Source organism: Bombus fervidus, chromosome 12 (genome assembly GCF_041682495.2).
Source record: "Bombus fervidus isolate BK054 chromosome 12, iyBomFerv1, whole genome shotgun sequence".
Lineage (NCBI taxonomy): Eukaryota > Metazoa > Arthropoda > Insecta > Hymenoptera > Apidae > Bombus > Bombus fervidus.
This window is the reverse complement of record NC_091528.1, coordinates 4,163,593-4,179,687: the sequence shown is the minus strand read 5'-3', so window position 1 is coordinate 4,179,687 and position 16,095 is coordinate 4,163,593. Positions and strand designations below refer to the sequence as shown.

Below are 16,095 nucleotides of genomic sequence, written 5' to 3'. Positions count from 1 at the left end.
GTACGTACACAGGGGTATCGTTGGTGAAAGGTCGATGGCGCAGTGAGAGATTCAAGGGGGTTGAAGGGGATGAGATGGTAGCAAGGTGGTAGGTAGCAATAAGGTGCTGGGCACCGCGCTGTTACGACCCCTGATCTAGTGATGTCATGTATGAGGGAACAGCTTCGTGTACTTCCACCTTGAAAATTATACGAAACACTTGCCACGCGTTTCATCCGACTCACTCACTCTCTATCTTAATACTTTAACACTTTGATGAAATACGCTATGTATACATATATACCATCTTTCTTCTTCTTCTTCTTCTTCTTGTATTATCTTGAAAGTTAAATGAAAGCAAATGTCGATATTATTAATTTATTCTCAGAAATACAGTTCTTTATTTATTTACTCGAACCTTAAAATATCCCGAAATTCTCTAAAATTTTCTATGTATTATTTGTATATATAAATTATTTATATATTGTACTTTGAAATAGTACGTTTAAAATAGTAATAATAGAACTTTGATAAATAATTAAGTTAAATGTATAATTTACAAGTTTAGGGAGTAATACTTAAGAGTAATACTTAAGTAAATGTTAGAATGATTAATTTACTAGTTTCGAACACAAATTTCTATTTATTTTCTTGAAGTTAAAATATAAAAATAACAAGTTGAAATAGAATAAAAAGATATATTAGGATAATAAGTATGCAATAGAAAGAAATTTAGAAGATACATGGTTAGATTATATTTGTAATTTATAAATTTCTGACCGGAATATTAATTTTCTGTTCGAACAAATTAAAGTAATATTTTTGCAACAAGGTTATTTCAAATTTGTAATTTGCAAATTTATGACTGAAAATTTAATATTCTATTTAAGCATCGAATGGACAAAAATAAAAATGAAATAGAAGTAATACTTTTCGAAAGAAATTACTTTTAGTTCGTGCATATTCCATACGAATTAAAAAGTTTCGGCGTGGATAATTCTTGGAATGGAACAAGCGTTAAGAGATGCATAAGATATTGTTATAGTGTTTGAGGTGAAAACACGGTTTATGTAAACTGCGTTTATGCAGATTCTGAATTTAATTATATACGCGGCGGACGAAACTATCGCGCAACCCTGGTCCTAATTGCCAAAATGCTTACTAATTAACTAGCTCGCACAACCCAGATCATTATATCGGTTACTAAGCTCTAAATACTATGCTTCTCCATCAACAGAATATTCTGTACCCAACTAATCTTTATCTTACATCTTCATTTTAAAATGATAAAATATAGCATAATATAATAGAAAATTAGTCCTTTTAGTGTTGTGGACGCATATATGCGTCCAGCGAAAGCTATCTGTATGGATTAAGGACGCATACATACGTTTATTAATTTTTTCGACCTTTCTCACGCTTCAGATTCTTTCATTAGTGTATGAGATGGTACATGTGCATTTCTTAACAACGACAATAAACACAAAAATGAAAATCCGTTTATCTTCTGTATGCTTCACAGAGAGTTGTAATTCTTATTGCATCGCAAGAATTGTACGAATAATATCCTTTTGTACTCCGTTATCGCCGTTTGGCGATATTGTAAGTGGATCTAACACGTACATTGTAGCCGCTGTGGCAACATTCTAAGGGAAACTAACAGCTCAATTATCACCACTGTGACAGCATTATAAATACGATTGTAAATAATCTCGGAGTAACTAGTAGTCTATAGTAAAAACGATTAGGAGTTCCTGGTAGATTATCGGAGTGCAAAAGAATATTATAGTAGTGTCGTATATAAATCATTATATTATTTTTTATTAGAACAAGTATTTTGTTCCTAACGCAGATTGCTTCCGCCGAAAATATTCAGCACTCAAAAGGTTAATATTGATACTAAAATACATAAAAATTTCAAAAATTTATCTATATCATCTAAGATTACAAGAAGAAGAAGTCTTTAATATTTAGACTAACTTTAGAAACATACAGAAAGTATGTACATAATTCTAAAAGCATACTTTTTAAAGCTTTCTAAATACTTTGAAGCATAATGGTAGTCAATCAAAGTCGAAAAAATGTCATAAACGAATGATTAATCGGCAAAATACACGGAATATTTTAAACGATCACAGAGATGGAGGATATAAAAATTCTAAGTACGTGAAATTATTACAGAAGCGGAGAAAATGTTGAAAAATTCACGATATTGCAACTAACTGAATTACATCCATTCAAAAGAGAAACAGACTCAAGAAGAGTCAACAAAGATGTGGAAAATTCGCGAGAAGATACAGAAAAATTGGAATGATAGGTTGTACAACTTCCAAGTAAATATTTGAAACGTATTAAGCATAGAAATTTGTAAGAAAATTTGTAAATCAACAATTAATCAGCTTTGACAGGAGCGAAGAGGGTAGTCGACAAAACAGGCTGTTTTCACAGAATGATTTCCAAGGCGTAAAATCTTGAAAGAAGCGTCAGGTAAAAAGGAAGAGCCGCCGGGGGCCATGATGGCTCTGACCTTTCTCGCTTATCTGCGGGGCCAGAGAGAGAGATATCCCGGGTCAATACTTCTCGGGAGGGTTTCCACGAGCAAAGAGGGGATCGCTTCGCCACCCCTCGTTTCTCTGCTCGCCGACGATTGGCGGTGGCAGGAGGCGGGATGCTAGTTCTACAGGGGTGGAAACAACAGATAGATATTTGATTGTACGAAACAACTTTACCGAACCATCCACACTGCCACGCTTACGTTTACATTCGATAAACTGCTAAATAATACAAGAATATATCATTCGTCGAACATCAACGTTTTCAACATAGTCGTTTCTTTAACATTATCCTGTTCTTAGATGAAATTATGTAGAATCTTGAGTAGAGTTTAATAGTAATTAATTGGTGTTTCATAATTATTGTGTAATGTATAGGTTTACAATGGAAGCGAGATTCACTTCTAGTCCCAATTCAATCAATCCTTATTTATCTTCCTATTAAAGTTGGAATCTTGGTTTAGACAATCTAGCAAAGGATTGTTTTATTAAGAATATGAAAGATATGTGTTATTAACTTGCAGTGTGTTTATTACAAGATATTGTAAGGTAAAATGTCTCGATCGAGTCAACCAATCCTTGATTGGTTGAGATTTTTGCTGAATGTAAAATATCTTGGTTCAGGCAATCTAACGAAGGGTTGCTTTATTAACAATCTAAAAAATACATATATATTATCAATTTACAGTTCGTCTATAGTATGAAAACGTTCAAATTTTATTACCTCGAATCTTGATTGGGTCAATTCCGTCAATCCTTAACTGCTTCAGAGAAAAGGAAGCTTCTCACAGATCGATTTCAAATTCTGAAAAATAGCAATACACAGTTTAATAACAATTTGAAAAAGGTCAATATAAATAAGTCAACTGACGGCTTGACTTTGGTGAAACATCTCACAGAAAATTTAGTGAATTACTTTCATTTGGTATGCTTTTTCTACAGGAGACACTTGTCATATAACTTGTTATTCTGTTTAAACAATGAAAAATAATTAAAATTAACAAAGGAAACAATACGATTCCATGTCGGCGGATATTAAATTTAATTTCAATAATCGTGATTTATCTTTTCTCGGTTAAGCTTGGCAAAGCGAAGGGAGAGCGGAGAACGACTTACCACACCTCGTTTCAGTCCTCGACGACGATTGGTTCTGGCAGATCCCGGAGGATGGAGATAGAGAAGGTAGCGTGGAAACGAAAGCGGTAGAAAATGTTGTGGGGTGCCTTCAAGGAACGAGAGGAGACGACGACGAAGGAGTGACAAGGACAATCATTCGCCCTTGAGATGCAAGGGGGATGAGACGACTCGTGAAACACCATCATCAAGCATTCATAAGGTGTAGCAGCCTGTTTATCAGAAAAATGCTTCCCTGTCTCCAGTGAATTCCTTAAGAATAACTGACGCTTGTCAACTTTAACAATTTTTGGAAAAGGAACCCTTTAGAAAATTCTTTGCGGAATCGTTAACTATTTCGTACTTTTTTTTTATTATTATTATCAAATTGGAGGATTTATAGCAATCAAAACGTAGCTGCAATATTTAAATTGTATTTATTGAAAGAGAAAAAGATATTAGTCAATCAAGATTGCATCTTGAATTGCCTTATTTTTTTACGCATTTGAATTACTGATCATAAGGTATATTGTTTTATATTACATTCCCAATATAAATTAGATTTTTTTATGGGGAGCTCCATTCAGCTGTTCCTGTCTATAAAATTGATGGTTCTACGAGATGACTCTTTTATCCTCTCCTTCAGAAACTAATGATGTGGGCTGAACGGTGCTCCATCCTGCAGACACGAGAAAATAATCGTCATCCATCAACATCGAATCGATATCGTGACACCTTTCGATTTTTCTTATCCAGAAAATAATCCCTGCTCGATTAAGAAAAAATGCTCAAATAGGTACTCTTCAATTATGTTCAACAATTACTAAATACAAAAATTTGCTTCTTAACACTTACTTAAACGATGGAAGAAATATGACTATTTTTAAATCAAATCTATTTACTCAGTGATATTATCATTCGTTAGTACTTACAAAGAATATCGGTAAAGTTTAACTTTAATTACAAATCTTTGCTCATAGCCAGTTACGAATCTCCAAAATTAGAAGATATAAGAAATACGACTAATTTTAAATCAAACCTCTTACTCGACGATTGCTTCATTAACATTTACATAAACTATCAAAAAAATTCACCTTTCTGCTCGTTGCCAATTCCAAACTACTTTCATCTTCAAAAATCATGCAGTGCACCAAAAATTTTATCAGTGTATCAAAATTGTACCAACGAGAGCTCCAATATCGTTCGTTTGGACGATCACCGAAACCAAGCAACGAGAACATATCGAAGCGTTCGCGAAATGATTAAATCCCATAGACGAACGATGATTTCGATCGGATTTAATCGCGTTTCACTTACAGCCACGCCGTTTCTACTTGTCACCTATGGGCTACGGCAATTTGGGATCCCTGGCACGCATAAAGCTCACGAATGGTGTAACATATGTGGATATAACACCCCACGATGCTTCGTAGGGGTTGTTGTCACCATCGGTGGCTATGTCCGTTTTGTCATTGGAATTTGATGATCCACCACCCCGTTGGGGCTAGCTACATAAATATTTGCCTGGTAATCCCTTCATGGATCCACTTGCCTCCTCGACAGTGTAATTCCCTTCGTTCTATCTTCTATATCACACCCTTTCATTTTATCGCCAGCCTCGTCAACGATGCTTTACGATTTGCGTTTTCAAATAAAAGTCCCCATCCTGGTGGCTTCACTGTAATAAAGACACGATTCCACGATTACGATTTTGGTCTGTATACAGCTTTTATCTGTATTTTCTATATTTGCTTAATACTAGTGCCATGCAAGCGTTAATTATCAGTGCGCTGTATATATATATTTATTTATTTATTTATTTATTTATTTATTTATTTATTTATTTATAGTTTTCAGATATTTGGAGGATATTTGATTTTGCTATAGACTACAATTATTGCTGTTACAAATTGATCCAGTAGTTCGTTCAATTTGGGAAACCAAATATCTATCTTGAGGAATTAATTACTTTTGTTGGATGAACGTCATCTTTATCTTTTTTCTAACTTGTTATAAGTATTAACCGCGACGTGGTGATTTTATAAGTAATGTTACATTCAGGTACTTAGAATACTTTAGTTTTTAATATTTGGTACCTAATACTCGATATTACAGCACAGGCTTCCTGTAAATGTTGTTTCATTGGAATGATTTTCTACAAAAACCAAAAATTTCTATAAGCACCACAGACAATAAATCAAGAGAATAATTCTCTTATGGGAGTATGTAGCGACAGTGGAGAGAAACATGAAAGCTATTAATCATGTCTCGATGACTTTGTGTCGCAACAGACGAAGTCACTGCATTATACATGATCATCGTTTTAAATGGGATTAGATGGGGATTTATAGAATTTACTGACATATGCTACCCTCTAATAATATATTATATCATACTACTAGTGCTGACAAATGTCTATACACTGTTATAAAGTGTCCAAATGTTATAAAACTATGAAGTAAAACAGAAAAATATTAGTTCATTTTACATCCTAGTAAAATAATATTTTCCTGTTTTATTTAATATTTTTATTTATTTCTTTCTTTAAATATCTGAACAGTAGATGCTAACAGATAGACATCAAATCGATCGACATAAGTTGCTAGTAGGGGTACGTTCTTCTTTACATATGGTAACAATCTTGTTTATTATTTCCCGGAGGTTCACTGCACTTATCGAAAGGGTAATCCGTACCTGCTGTCATCCGGAAAACAAGGGTGTAGATAGGGTTCAGTCTTGTTAATGAAATTAATGCACTATGAAATCGTTGAATCGGTGATTCCAGTTTTATTACCCATGACGACTTTTGTTGGCGCATTAGAAGAACTACTACTATTGTTAATTTCAACGTATAGAAACTTCACCTACGATATTTTAAAAAGGTAATAATCGTATAGTTGTTCATTTTATTGGATCCCTGCGACCCAAGACATACGATACTAACATAAAAATTGCATTAATTGAATGCAGGTATTTTTTAAATGATTACTATGATAGCTAATAGTAATTAATTATATTCAGGTACTTAATATAATATATATAATATATATAATAATTATATAATATATAATAATTATACATAATTATATATATAATAATTGTACTTTTATATACATTTCTAGGTGTTATATAGACGATGTAACAAAATAATAATTAAACTGCGGATGTTTATACAAATTGATATTTTTATAACGCGATTAGAAAAGTGGCACCTATTATGCTATTTTATATATTTTATATATTTTTGTGTGTCATATGCATTCTGTACATTTCTGTACCTTCAAATTTTCCATGAACACATCCACAATCTACTAATTATGATATCTAAAAATAATAATAAGATGTCTAAAAATTCTTATTGAAATGAGGTCCGAACGCATTGTTCTAAATCCACTGGTCCTGTTATTGCTTCAACCAAAGAAGACTATCGCTATCATCGAATGAAAGGGGCAACGTCAGTCACCAGAAGCATGGATGAATATTTTCTTGCTCGAGAACAAATCCAAAAGTTGTGGAATTAATTTAGCCGCGAGACCAGTGCACGACGATCCTCCACGTCAAAGTGTCGTCGTTATCAACGTCCTGCTCACCTCTCAGCTGACATATCGTAAATCGTGGATCGACGTGTTGCCGCAAAAAAATCGTTCCAGTGCAAGAGAGATCGTAGCTGTTTTCTCCTGCAATCTCCAGGAAAATGAACGCCATAAATAAGCACGGTCGGCCAATAATTCCGTCGCGATCGAGCAACAAGAGTTTTTCATCGGTGCAGGCAGAACGGGGTGGCAGACGCGGCTAAAAGTAGCGATAGGACCGACTCTGTTCGTTCTTTGTTCGATTTTATTACATTTTTATAGCAACTAGTCAACTAATAGTATTAGTAAATTGACAAATTACAAATTATACATTATTCAAGATTATATAGGATTATTATTATATACAGAAGTCCTATATATAATCCTGTAACTTGACTTGTACAATTTCATGAATAATGTTAGTATAATTTTGCAAACGAGAAATAAAGTTAATGAAATGATCTTATTCTAGCTTTATGCTATTTTCTACTTGCATCGAATAATTGTCACACAAAAAAGTGTATAACCTTAGTACAAGTTAATGTAAACGTTAATGGTAAGTCTGGTCCATTTCGGATCTAAAAGAAATTGTAATAATTCCTCACAATAAGCTCCGTGTGCCAATCTGTAACAATTTTCCTTTACGATTAATATTCTTTAAATATTTACAATATATATAAAGACTATTATTATATAATACTATATTATATAACAACATACTATATAATGTTATTATATAATATTAACATCAATAGAGTAATTACATGCGATTTCCTCTAATCGTTGATAGAGCAATCAAACCATTGGGTCAGCCAAAAAGTTCATTGCGATTTTTAAGGAATTTGGTCGACATGAAAGATCATGTTGAAAAATTTTTCGCCGAAAGACCTGAGAGGTCCTGGAAGGATGAAATTTTCAAGTTGCGTGAAAGATGGAACAAGGTTATGGAACAAAATAGCACTAGCGTAATTTAATGAACGTATATCGAATCGAAATGTATATCATTTAACGATCGTGTAATCTTAATTGAATTTAATTACTAAAATCAAGAGACGTATGTGACTACTATCTTATTTTATATAAATATTATCCGATTACATCGTCCTTTTATAAAGCGACATGATACTTTCATTTCGTAAAATATAGCAAGGTGGGGGAACGAGTAAAAAGTAAAAAGTGAAAGCTCAACACGCGGACGTGTTGATCCCATCGCTAGCGGCAAGGGTAAAAGCACGATTGTAGGGGAGGTGGAGGAGACGATGTCGATGGTAGGAGGATAGTACGACGCGTTTTGTAATCAAATCTAAAATTCCCAGCGCGGAGGAACCCGATGAAAGAGTAACCAACGAACACAATCGAATCGGGCTACGAGCTTGTCACTCGACTTCGAATAAGCGACCACTGTCCTACGCTCTCTACGTATAGTTATCTGCACACCTTTAGCCTTCCTTCCGCTACAGCTCAACCTCAGATTTCCCTTGGGGCTGGAAAAAGACAAAAAAACAAGAAAGAAAGAACTATCGCACCCCTTTTACCCTTCAAATGAGTTAAAACAACGCGCAAACCCCTAAACTTTGGAATTATCAGAAAAATTGATTTTCCTAATTATAAGGAGAATTATATTTCTTTTAAATTGACTGGACATTTGTTTCGTTCGATTTCTATAACTGTATTTTTTTGTATTTCTAATTGTTTGCGTGCGATTCGAAAGATTCATAGGAATTAACGCGTTTGTGTAACTGGCATAGGTATACGAACAATAACATCCGTTGTCACTCATTTTTCTTAACCTAAAACACGATTTCGTATTAGGATCATAAAACGAACAAGGAGGTTGACGTCTGATAACTATATGTACGTGCCTATATGTACTGTGTATATATATATATATGCGAACATACATATTACATGTACGCATTGATTTCAACTCTAACGTATAAATTATTTTCGCCACTATGGAAGGTAAGGTTTGAGAAGAATTATAATTCAAACGATCTCAAGATGGCGGTAATAAAAAAAGAAAGAAGAGGAGTCTGGTAAAAGTCATCTTGATAACTTCTTCAAGGACATCGAAATTGCATTGCATACAAACGCATGTATTTCCAAATTATTATATCTTATACGTAGGTCCAAATACGATCTAGACTCAAGTTTCAGGCTTGGTTTACGATGAATTAAATATTGTTTCAGTTAATGCTTTCCTCTATTGAATAGAACTTATAAATATGCATTTCATAAATTAAAGGAAATGTAGAAAGAAGCTTGAGGATCAAATTTAAAAAATGTAAGCATGAAACTTCGCAAATTAATCCTCTTCATTAGTTTTTTTTGTTAATGACAATTTGTTCGATTTGTAGGATATGAAACACTATTACCAGTAGCTATGAAAAATTGAACTAATCGCTATGGATGTCTGTCACAAACTATTGCTCTACTTGTTTAACGCTAAACATATGTCTTTATCGTACACTATCGCCCCTTTTTGACTACGGATAAATCACATGCTGCCATCTATCTATACATACGCTAAATTGCAGTTCCTTTGATCTTAGATAGATAGTAGCACATGACTCATCCAAAGACAAAAGTCATGCTTCTTGCTCTGGAACGAATATCGGACGAGCCATATGCTGCTATCTATCCGATATTGGAGGAACTGCAACTTCGAGTATGTAAAGATAGATGACAGTATATAACTTGTCCGTAGACGAAGAGGGGCGATAGTGTGCGAAAAAGACATGTCTAGTATTAAACAAAGAGGGCAATAATGTGTTAGAACGATAGCAATAGTGATTAGTTCCACTTTTCATCGCTGCATTGCGATAGTGTTTCACTATTCATAAATTGAACAAATTTTCATTAATAAAAAACAGAAATTAAGAAGATTAATTTGCAAACTTTTATGATTGCGTATTTTGAATTAGCTCCTTAGCTTTCTTTCTATATTCCTTTTAACGTACGAAATGTGTGTATAAAGATTTACAAATTTTAGTTAATCGACGGAAACACTGTTATAACCAATTATGTATGACTAAGACCAGGAAGAATTGTTAAACAAATTATTCTAATTACATATTATATTAATCTCGAATTATTCCTTAGGTCCTAGGTTTTCCTTTAAACTCTTAAATGTTAAAATTTTGCTTACGAGCTGAGAGATTTAAATTTTTAATCTTCGCCATCTGCTAATTGAACATTATTAAACATTACTTAATGATTTATAAAAGTAATTATTTTATATATGTTATAAATCGTTGCTTCTATTACAACTACTAATGAAACTGTATGTCGATATTCGTTTATTCCAGAACAAAGTTAAACGAATGTATTAGGAGTGTAGAATGAAGAAGAAGGCTTCTAATATTACGCTCATATGCGATGTGTGTAACACATAACATTTCAAAGGAATGCATGCTCTTAAAAAACAGTAATTTAAAAACTATTCTTTTTTTTAATATGCATCAGGATGCAACATACAAAATAAGTACTAAATGAAGAATATAATGATAATACTGAACATATTGATATTAATACATAGTTTCTATTATAAATCGTATAAATAAATACTATAATTTATGAATTTAATACAAAATATTTAATTGTTTCTCTAAACAAATGGTAATATAACTTAAATACGGAATTTACAAAATATCTAATAAAGAATTTGTTGTTCTTTAATATTTAAACATTACAGGTTCATACAATTTTTATATTTTAAAGTAACAACTTTAGGTATTTAATATAATTTTCTGTATATAAATCTTATTTTAATAAAGACCACTTGAGTTGTTCTTTCGCAGATTGTAAAACCTAGAACAAAAACAAAATATTTAATGACACAAATGAAAATCCTATGAAAGATTGTTGATAATTCTGCATTTCAGAATCACAAAAACTTACAATCAGAGACTATGCGAAGAATGTAGAATGATGCATGAACACAAAATAAAAAAATCGAAAATGTTTCTATGTGGTAAATGGACATAAACTTTGTTATGCCATTAAATCAATTAAATATTTTATACCTAATATTAAATATTACCTGTGCGACTGTTTGTTCCCCAAGTGGGATATCATCTGTTCTTAATGCCACCCTTTGAACCACACTCGAGGCATCAGCATCAAGAATAATTCTGAAAAGTTTCGAATTTTTATTTCTCTTTTTATTAATGTTAGCATATTGTTTAAACACTTTTATTTACCCTCCATCACAAATTTCATCCATTGCTAACATGACTATGTCTAAGCTATCTAGAACAGCTTTTCTTTCAACATTTTTTCTTAAAATTTGACTCACTGAATCATATAAACAATTTAATACACTCATTAAGATCAGCTAAAATAAAATTCAAGAATTAAAATATAACAATATCTTCTATTGCTAATATAACTGAATGTTTAAGGTTTACGCATACCTCATTTTCATGAGAACTTCCCATAACATAAAAGAATAAATCTACGTTACTTCTATAAACACATGTTAAACCATCCAGCATTATAATTTCTGCATTTGCTCTGTGCGTTTTGTTGAAAAGATTTTTTTCAAATGTCTTTTGTTCCTTCGATGTGGGAAATATATTTTTATCATAATATTTAGCTAATATTCTGTTACCATCATTGTCCAGAATGGCCATACCCTTGACAGTATAAAGTGTTGGTTCCTATAAATATACAATATATATATGTGTGTAAAAATATCTTGCTAAATCATAACTTATTAAAAAATCTTTCTCATGTATGCACCCATATAGGATTCAAATACAATTTCGTTTAATAATTGCACATGTTACGCAGTGTTACATTGCACTAAAAGAGGTTAGAAAACACTCTAATTTAATCATCTTTAATAAATGGGGACAGATACGGAAAGCAAACTTAAAATCAGTAGAAGTCATACGCGTTGCTGAAATTCGCGATCCTGGTCACTCCGAAGCATTGGAGAGAGGTTATGTTGTACAACTTTCGATGATCCAGCACGATTCATGATTACGATTGCACGAGACGATACTTATATCAAGAATATATTAACAAGAAGCGCACTTTGCTACCAAATCTATATAAAAAAAATGTAGAATACGCATTAAGAAACCTACCGATAGCTGACCATCCATGTTTACGTCAAGCTTGACGTGTCACTGCCTACTACTACTACTACTACGTAAATCGTGCTGTTTTCCAGCCAATTAATTCAATCGCCGAATAGGTTAAACTAATTGTAAAATTTTTCGTTTCTAGGGAAGTATCCTTACTATATGTTACAACTCTTTAACTTTAGTTCCTACCTACCTACATCGCATTTGCTTATAATCTGGTTGCAAACTAATAAAGGAATTGGTTGTAAATAACTTAGTAGATATAAAAAAAAAAATTCATTTATATGGAAATTAAAATTAACCAAAATTAATATACAGAAACCAATTAAATTGCACATATATGTAAATTCATTATCTACAATCTTTACATAATTTTATAAAATGATTATGTTGCAAAAATATATGATATATCTTCATTATATATATTATAATTTATTATTATGTATAGATATTTTTAACTATTATACATTAAGATTTAAATATTTATCGAAATACTATTTAAATTTTAGCTACTTCCTTCTTTTTTATCACATTTGAATATTTCCTGAAAAATTCAGGTCCATCCCATTTTCCGCTGTAAATTAAATAATTTATGAAGGTCTATACTTTTTCCATGCAGAAATCGTAAACTTATTCCAAATTTACAACAAATTTACCGAATCATTAAGGTCCAATATAAAAGCGGGAATACGTAGGCTTTTAGTATAAACGTGAAATAATATTCTCGACCTTGATTTACGGGGAATGTTTCCAATGGCTGCAAATTATAATCAAATTCTGCCAAAATACACTTGTTATAACCAGTAACTAAAGGACAGGATGAATAACCATTGTAGGCCATAATCATTGGTTTACCAGCCAAGTCATCCATAATGTTTTTATACAATACTTTTCCCTGAGCAGCTGTGAAAATAAAAATCTGAAATAAACTATAGTTCAACAATTATTAAAGAATGATACAGTACCTATTGCTGCCATAGTTTTAGAATTTGGTGCGCTAATACAATCTCCGATTCCGTATATGTTCGAGTACTTTGTGTGACGTAGAGTTTTAGGATCAACTGACAAAAATCCTACTTCGTTTGTTAATGAAGGATGTTTTTTCAAAATATCAGGTGGGCCCATTGGTGGACATACATGAAGTAATGAATACTAAATGGAAAGATATTGTAAATTGTAATTATATATTACACACATATATAAGCTCACTTTATATAAAAAATAAAGGTATACTTTTTCAACAAACGTTTCATTTGATCCATCTAATTTTTGAAATACAGCTTCTTCTGTAGCTGGATCTATCTTTATCAGATTAGTTTGAACATTTACAGTAATATTCCTTCTTTTGCAAACATCCCAAAGAGCATCAGCATATTTTTTAACTCCAAATATAACTGGTAAAGCAGTGTTATACACAACCTTTACATTATCGCGTACTTTTTGCTTTGGAAAAAAAATAAATATGAACATATGCACACTGAGATTTAAAAGATATTATAATTATTTACATTTCGAAAATACTCTTCTGCGATATATGCAATCTTTTGAGGTGCTCCAGGACACTTAACAGGACTGTTTGGAAAAGTAAATATTGCAGTACCACCCTTGGTTCTTGTAATTTTTGGAAATACATTTATAACAGTCTCAGGTCCATAAATTGAGCAAACACCTGACATATTATTTTTAAGACTTTCTATTAAACCTGGTATCTATATATATATATATAAAACAAAAAATTAACTTTTTTATTTATTAGTTAAAAAGTGTAAAATATTTTGTCCAACCTCACTTTTTCCCAATATAATTGCAAACCCATTGCAATGATCATGATTTCATATTGGACAGTATCTCCATTGCTCATAGTCACTTGATTATGTGGTGGTTCAAAACTCATTACATTTTCTTGAAACCACTTTGCATTCTTTGGTAGAATATCTTTCATTAACTTTTTTGAATGTTCAAAAGATCTTATGCCACCGCCGATCAAAGTAAACATTGGTTGATAATAATGTATCTAGAAAATATTACTCTGCATTATTTATATATCATAAAATACTTTATTTAATTATAAAAATATTGAATATTTTTATTATTGAAATAAAAATTTGACAAAAATGTTTTACTTCATTTGGTTCTATTATGACAACTTGGTCTTTAAATGTATCAGCGAATTTTGCAGCCATGCTGCAACCTCCAGTACCACCACCCACTACCAATACTTTACACCTGAAGCATTTTTCATTAACATTAATATTGACATGGTTGTGAAATTTTTAACATACCTAAACTAGATCTTGCTTTTATAAATAACAATACTGACGAATGATGAATATCTCTATATCCATTCTTGATTAATATCTGTCTTTTCAATTTCCAAATATTTAAACAAGACATAGTATGACGTAGGCTCCTAATATGACTCATTTCTAAAATCAACAAAGATGGTTTGATTAAATTATGAAAACATTTATAAAACGAATATACTTAACTATGAAAGAGATGTGAACTTGTAAATTATGAATCACTGTATTATCTTAATTAATTGATCAGATTAATAATGCAGTTAATAATACAAAAGACTTTTATAGTAAATCATAAAAAATGATCATAATCTCTATTACGTTGAAGAATGTTAAAGATATATTTTTGTATATTGGGGCAACATACCTGTGTCGTTATAACAGAAATGTCAATTAAAGGTGATGTATTCTCGTTGAAATTTGTAGAGTAACTGTAGTTTGAATTAAATATACTTTTTCAACCATAAATGAATAATATACAGATAAAATCTACTTTTTAAAGTCAGAAATTTATAAAGTGAAAGTACATAGTAGTAATCAGACTGATACTGATATTGCATTGATACGACATCGATAGCTATTTATACCGCTGTACGAGTTTTAATCCATTATCGAATTGTATCGAAATGTCAGAAATCGATCTCTTCGTATCGATATGGATCTCGTACTAAAAAGAATCGATTTCTTCGTACGAATATAGATCTCATTTCAAAAAGAAATACTTTTACAGAAATCTAAGTACCGATTTGAAACTTATTATTTAATATTACTAAAGAATTAATATAAAATTGAAAAGCTTCTTTTAATCCTGAACAAAAATATTTTAATTTTTTTTCGGTCCTTTAGAATATATACTATATATATTAATACATACTTTTCATGAACTGTACACATATGGAAATTAATTCTGAATGAAATAACAAAGTTCCAATTTTCATTGGTCACGCATAAAAGGGGGAAATAATAAAGACCACGAAGATAGTTGTTTTAATCATTCTTTTGCTTCTCTCTTTATTAAGGATAACTTTTTAACGCCGCCTGAAACTAGGCAAGCTTAACTCGGGTCGCGAAAATCATCAGTCATGAGAGAGAAAATAATGATTTTTCTTATTTTTCTTTGAAAGCATTGTTCTTAAAAAAGAAAAATAAAAAAATATACACACACATATATATATATGTATATTTATACATATATATATATGTGTATATATATACATATATATATGTATATATATATTTGTCCAATATATATATATATACATATATATATATATATTTGTCCAATATATATGAGTAGTTCTTAGTATGAAATAATAATTGCACTCGTAATTTGAAAAAATATAAACACCCACCATAATCAAAAGGTAAATTCATTTGAAAAAGAAGGTATATCTAATAATTTATAAATTTCTTTTTTTGTCTTCTTTTTTAAGTGTGAAATTATTTCTAATTTTAAGAAGGAACTTTCTCACGACTAAAGATTCCC

At 31.3% G+C, this 16,095-nt stretch overlaps 2 protein-coding genes across 3 annotated transcripts; both read right to left on the bottom strand.

The window, feature by feature from the left end:
• Nucleotides 1-10,867: 10,867 nt before the first annotated feature.
• On the bottom strand, nt 10,868-12,461 carry Zetacop (COPI coat complex subunit zeta). 2 transcript variants are annotated; one of them, XM_072013801.1, is made up of 5 exons: nt 12,310-12,461; nt 11,632-11,877; nt 11,419-11,552; nt 11,259-11,349; nt 10,868-11,026 (listed from the first exon to the last, which is right to left on the bottom strand). In XM_072013801.1, the coding sequence occupies exons 1-5, from the start codon at nt 12,325-12,327 to the stop codon at nt 10,979-10,981; spliced, it is 537 nt and encodes a 178-aa protein (XP_071869902.1). In that variant the 5' UTR covers nt 12,328-12,461; the 3' UTR covers nt 10,868-10,978. The 2 variants fall into 2 exon arrangements, with proteins under 2 accessions (XP_071869902.1, XP_071869901.1); XM_072013800.1 differs by lacking the exon at nt 12,310-12,461 and adding an exon at nt 12,114-12,290.
• A 260-nt stretch (nt 12,462-12,721) lies between these two features.
• On the bottom strand, nt 12,722-15,185 carry Sqor (Sulfide quinone oxidoreductase). The gene is made up of 9 exons (XM_072013799.1): nt 14,977-15,185; nt 14,630-14,735; nt 14,433-14,535; nt 14,099-14,323; nt 13,818-14,018; nt 13,543-13,752; nt 13,275-13,461; nt 12,966-13,212; nt 12,722-12,883 (listed from the first exon to the last, which is right to left on the bottom strand). Exons 2-9 carry the CDS (start codon nt 14,731-14,733, stop codon nt 12,808-12,810), a joined length of 1,353 nt encoding a protein of 450 aa, XP_071869900.1. The 5' UTR covers nt 14,734-14,735; nt 14,977-15,185; the 3' UTR covers nt 12,722-12,807.
• Between the last annotated feature and the right edge of the window lie 910 nt (nt 15,186-16,095).

Bases quoted from the DNA above. Each gene is read 5' to 3' on its own strand.
- Sqor (XM_072013799.1), bottom strand. From the start codon at position 14,733: ATGAGTCATATTAGGAGCCTACGTCATACTATGTCTTGTTTAAATATT. The intron at 14,536-14,629 runs GTCAGTATTGTT...AAAATGCTTCAG, and splicing joins TATAGAGATATTCATCATTC to GTGTAAAGTATTGGTAGTGG. The intron at 13,462-13,542 runs GTATACCTTTAT...CTTTCCATTTAG, and splicing joins ATGAAACGTTTGTTGAAAAA to TATTCATTACTTCATGTATG.
- Zetacop (XM_072013800.1), bottom strand. From the start codon at position 12,200: ATGAATCGTGCTGGATCATCGAAAGTTGTACAACATAACCTCTCTCCA. The intron at 11,553-11,631 runs GTATGCGTAAAC...ATTTTATTTTAG, and splicing joins GAAGTTCTCATGAAAATGAG to CTGATCTTAATGAGTGTATT. The intron at 11,350-11,418 runs GTAAATAAAAGT...GAAACTTTTCAG, and splicing joins GATGAAATTTGTGATGGAGG to AATTATTCTTGATGCTGATG.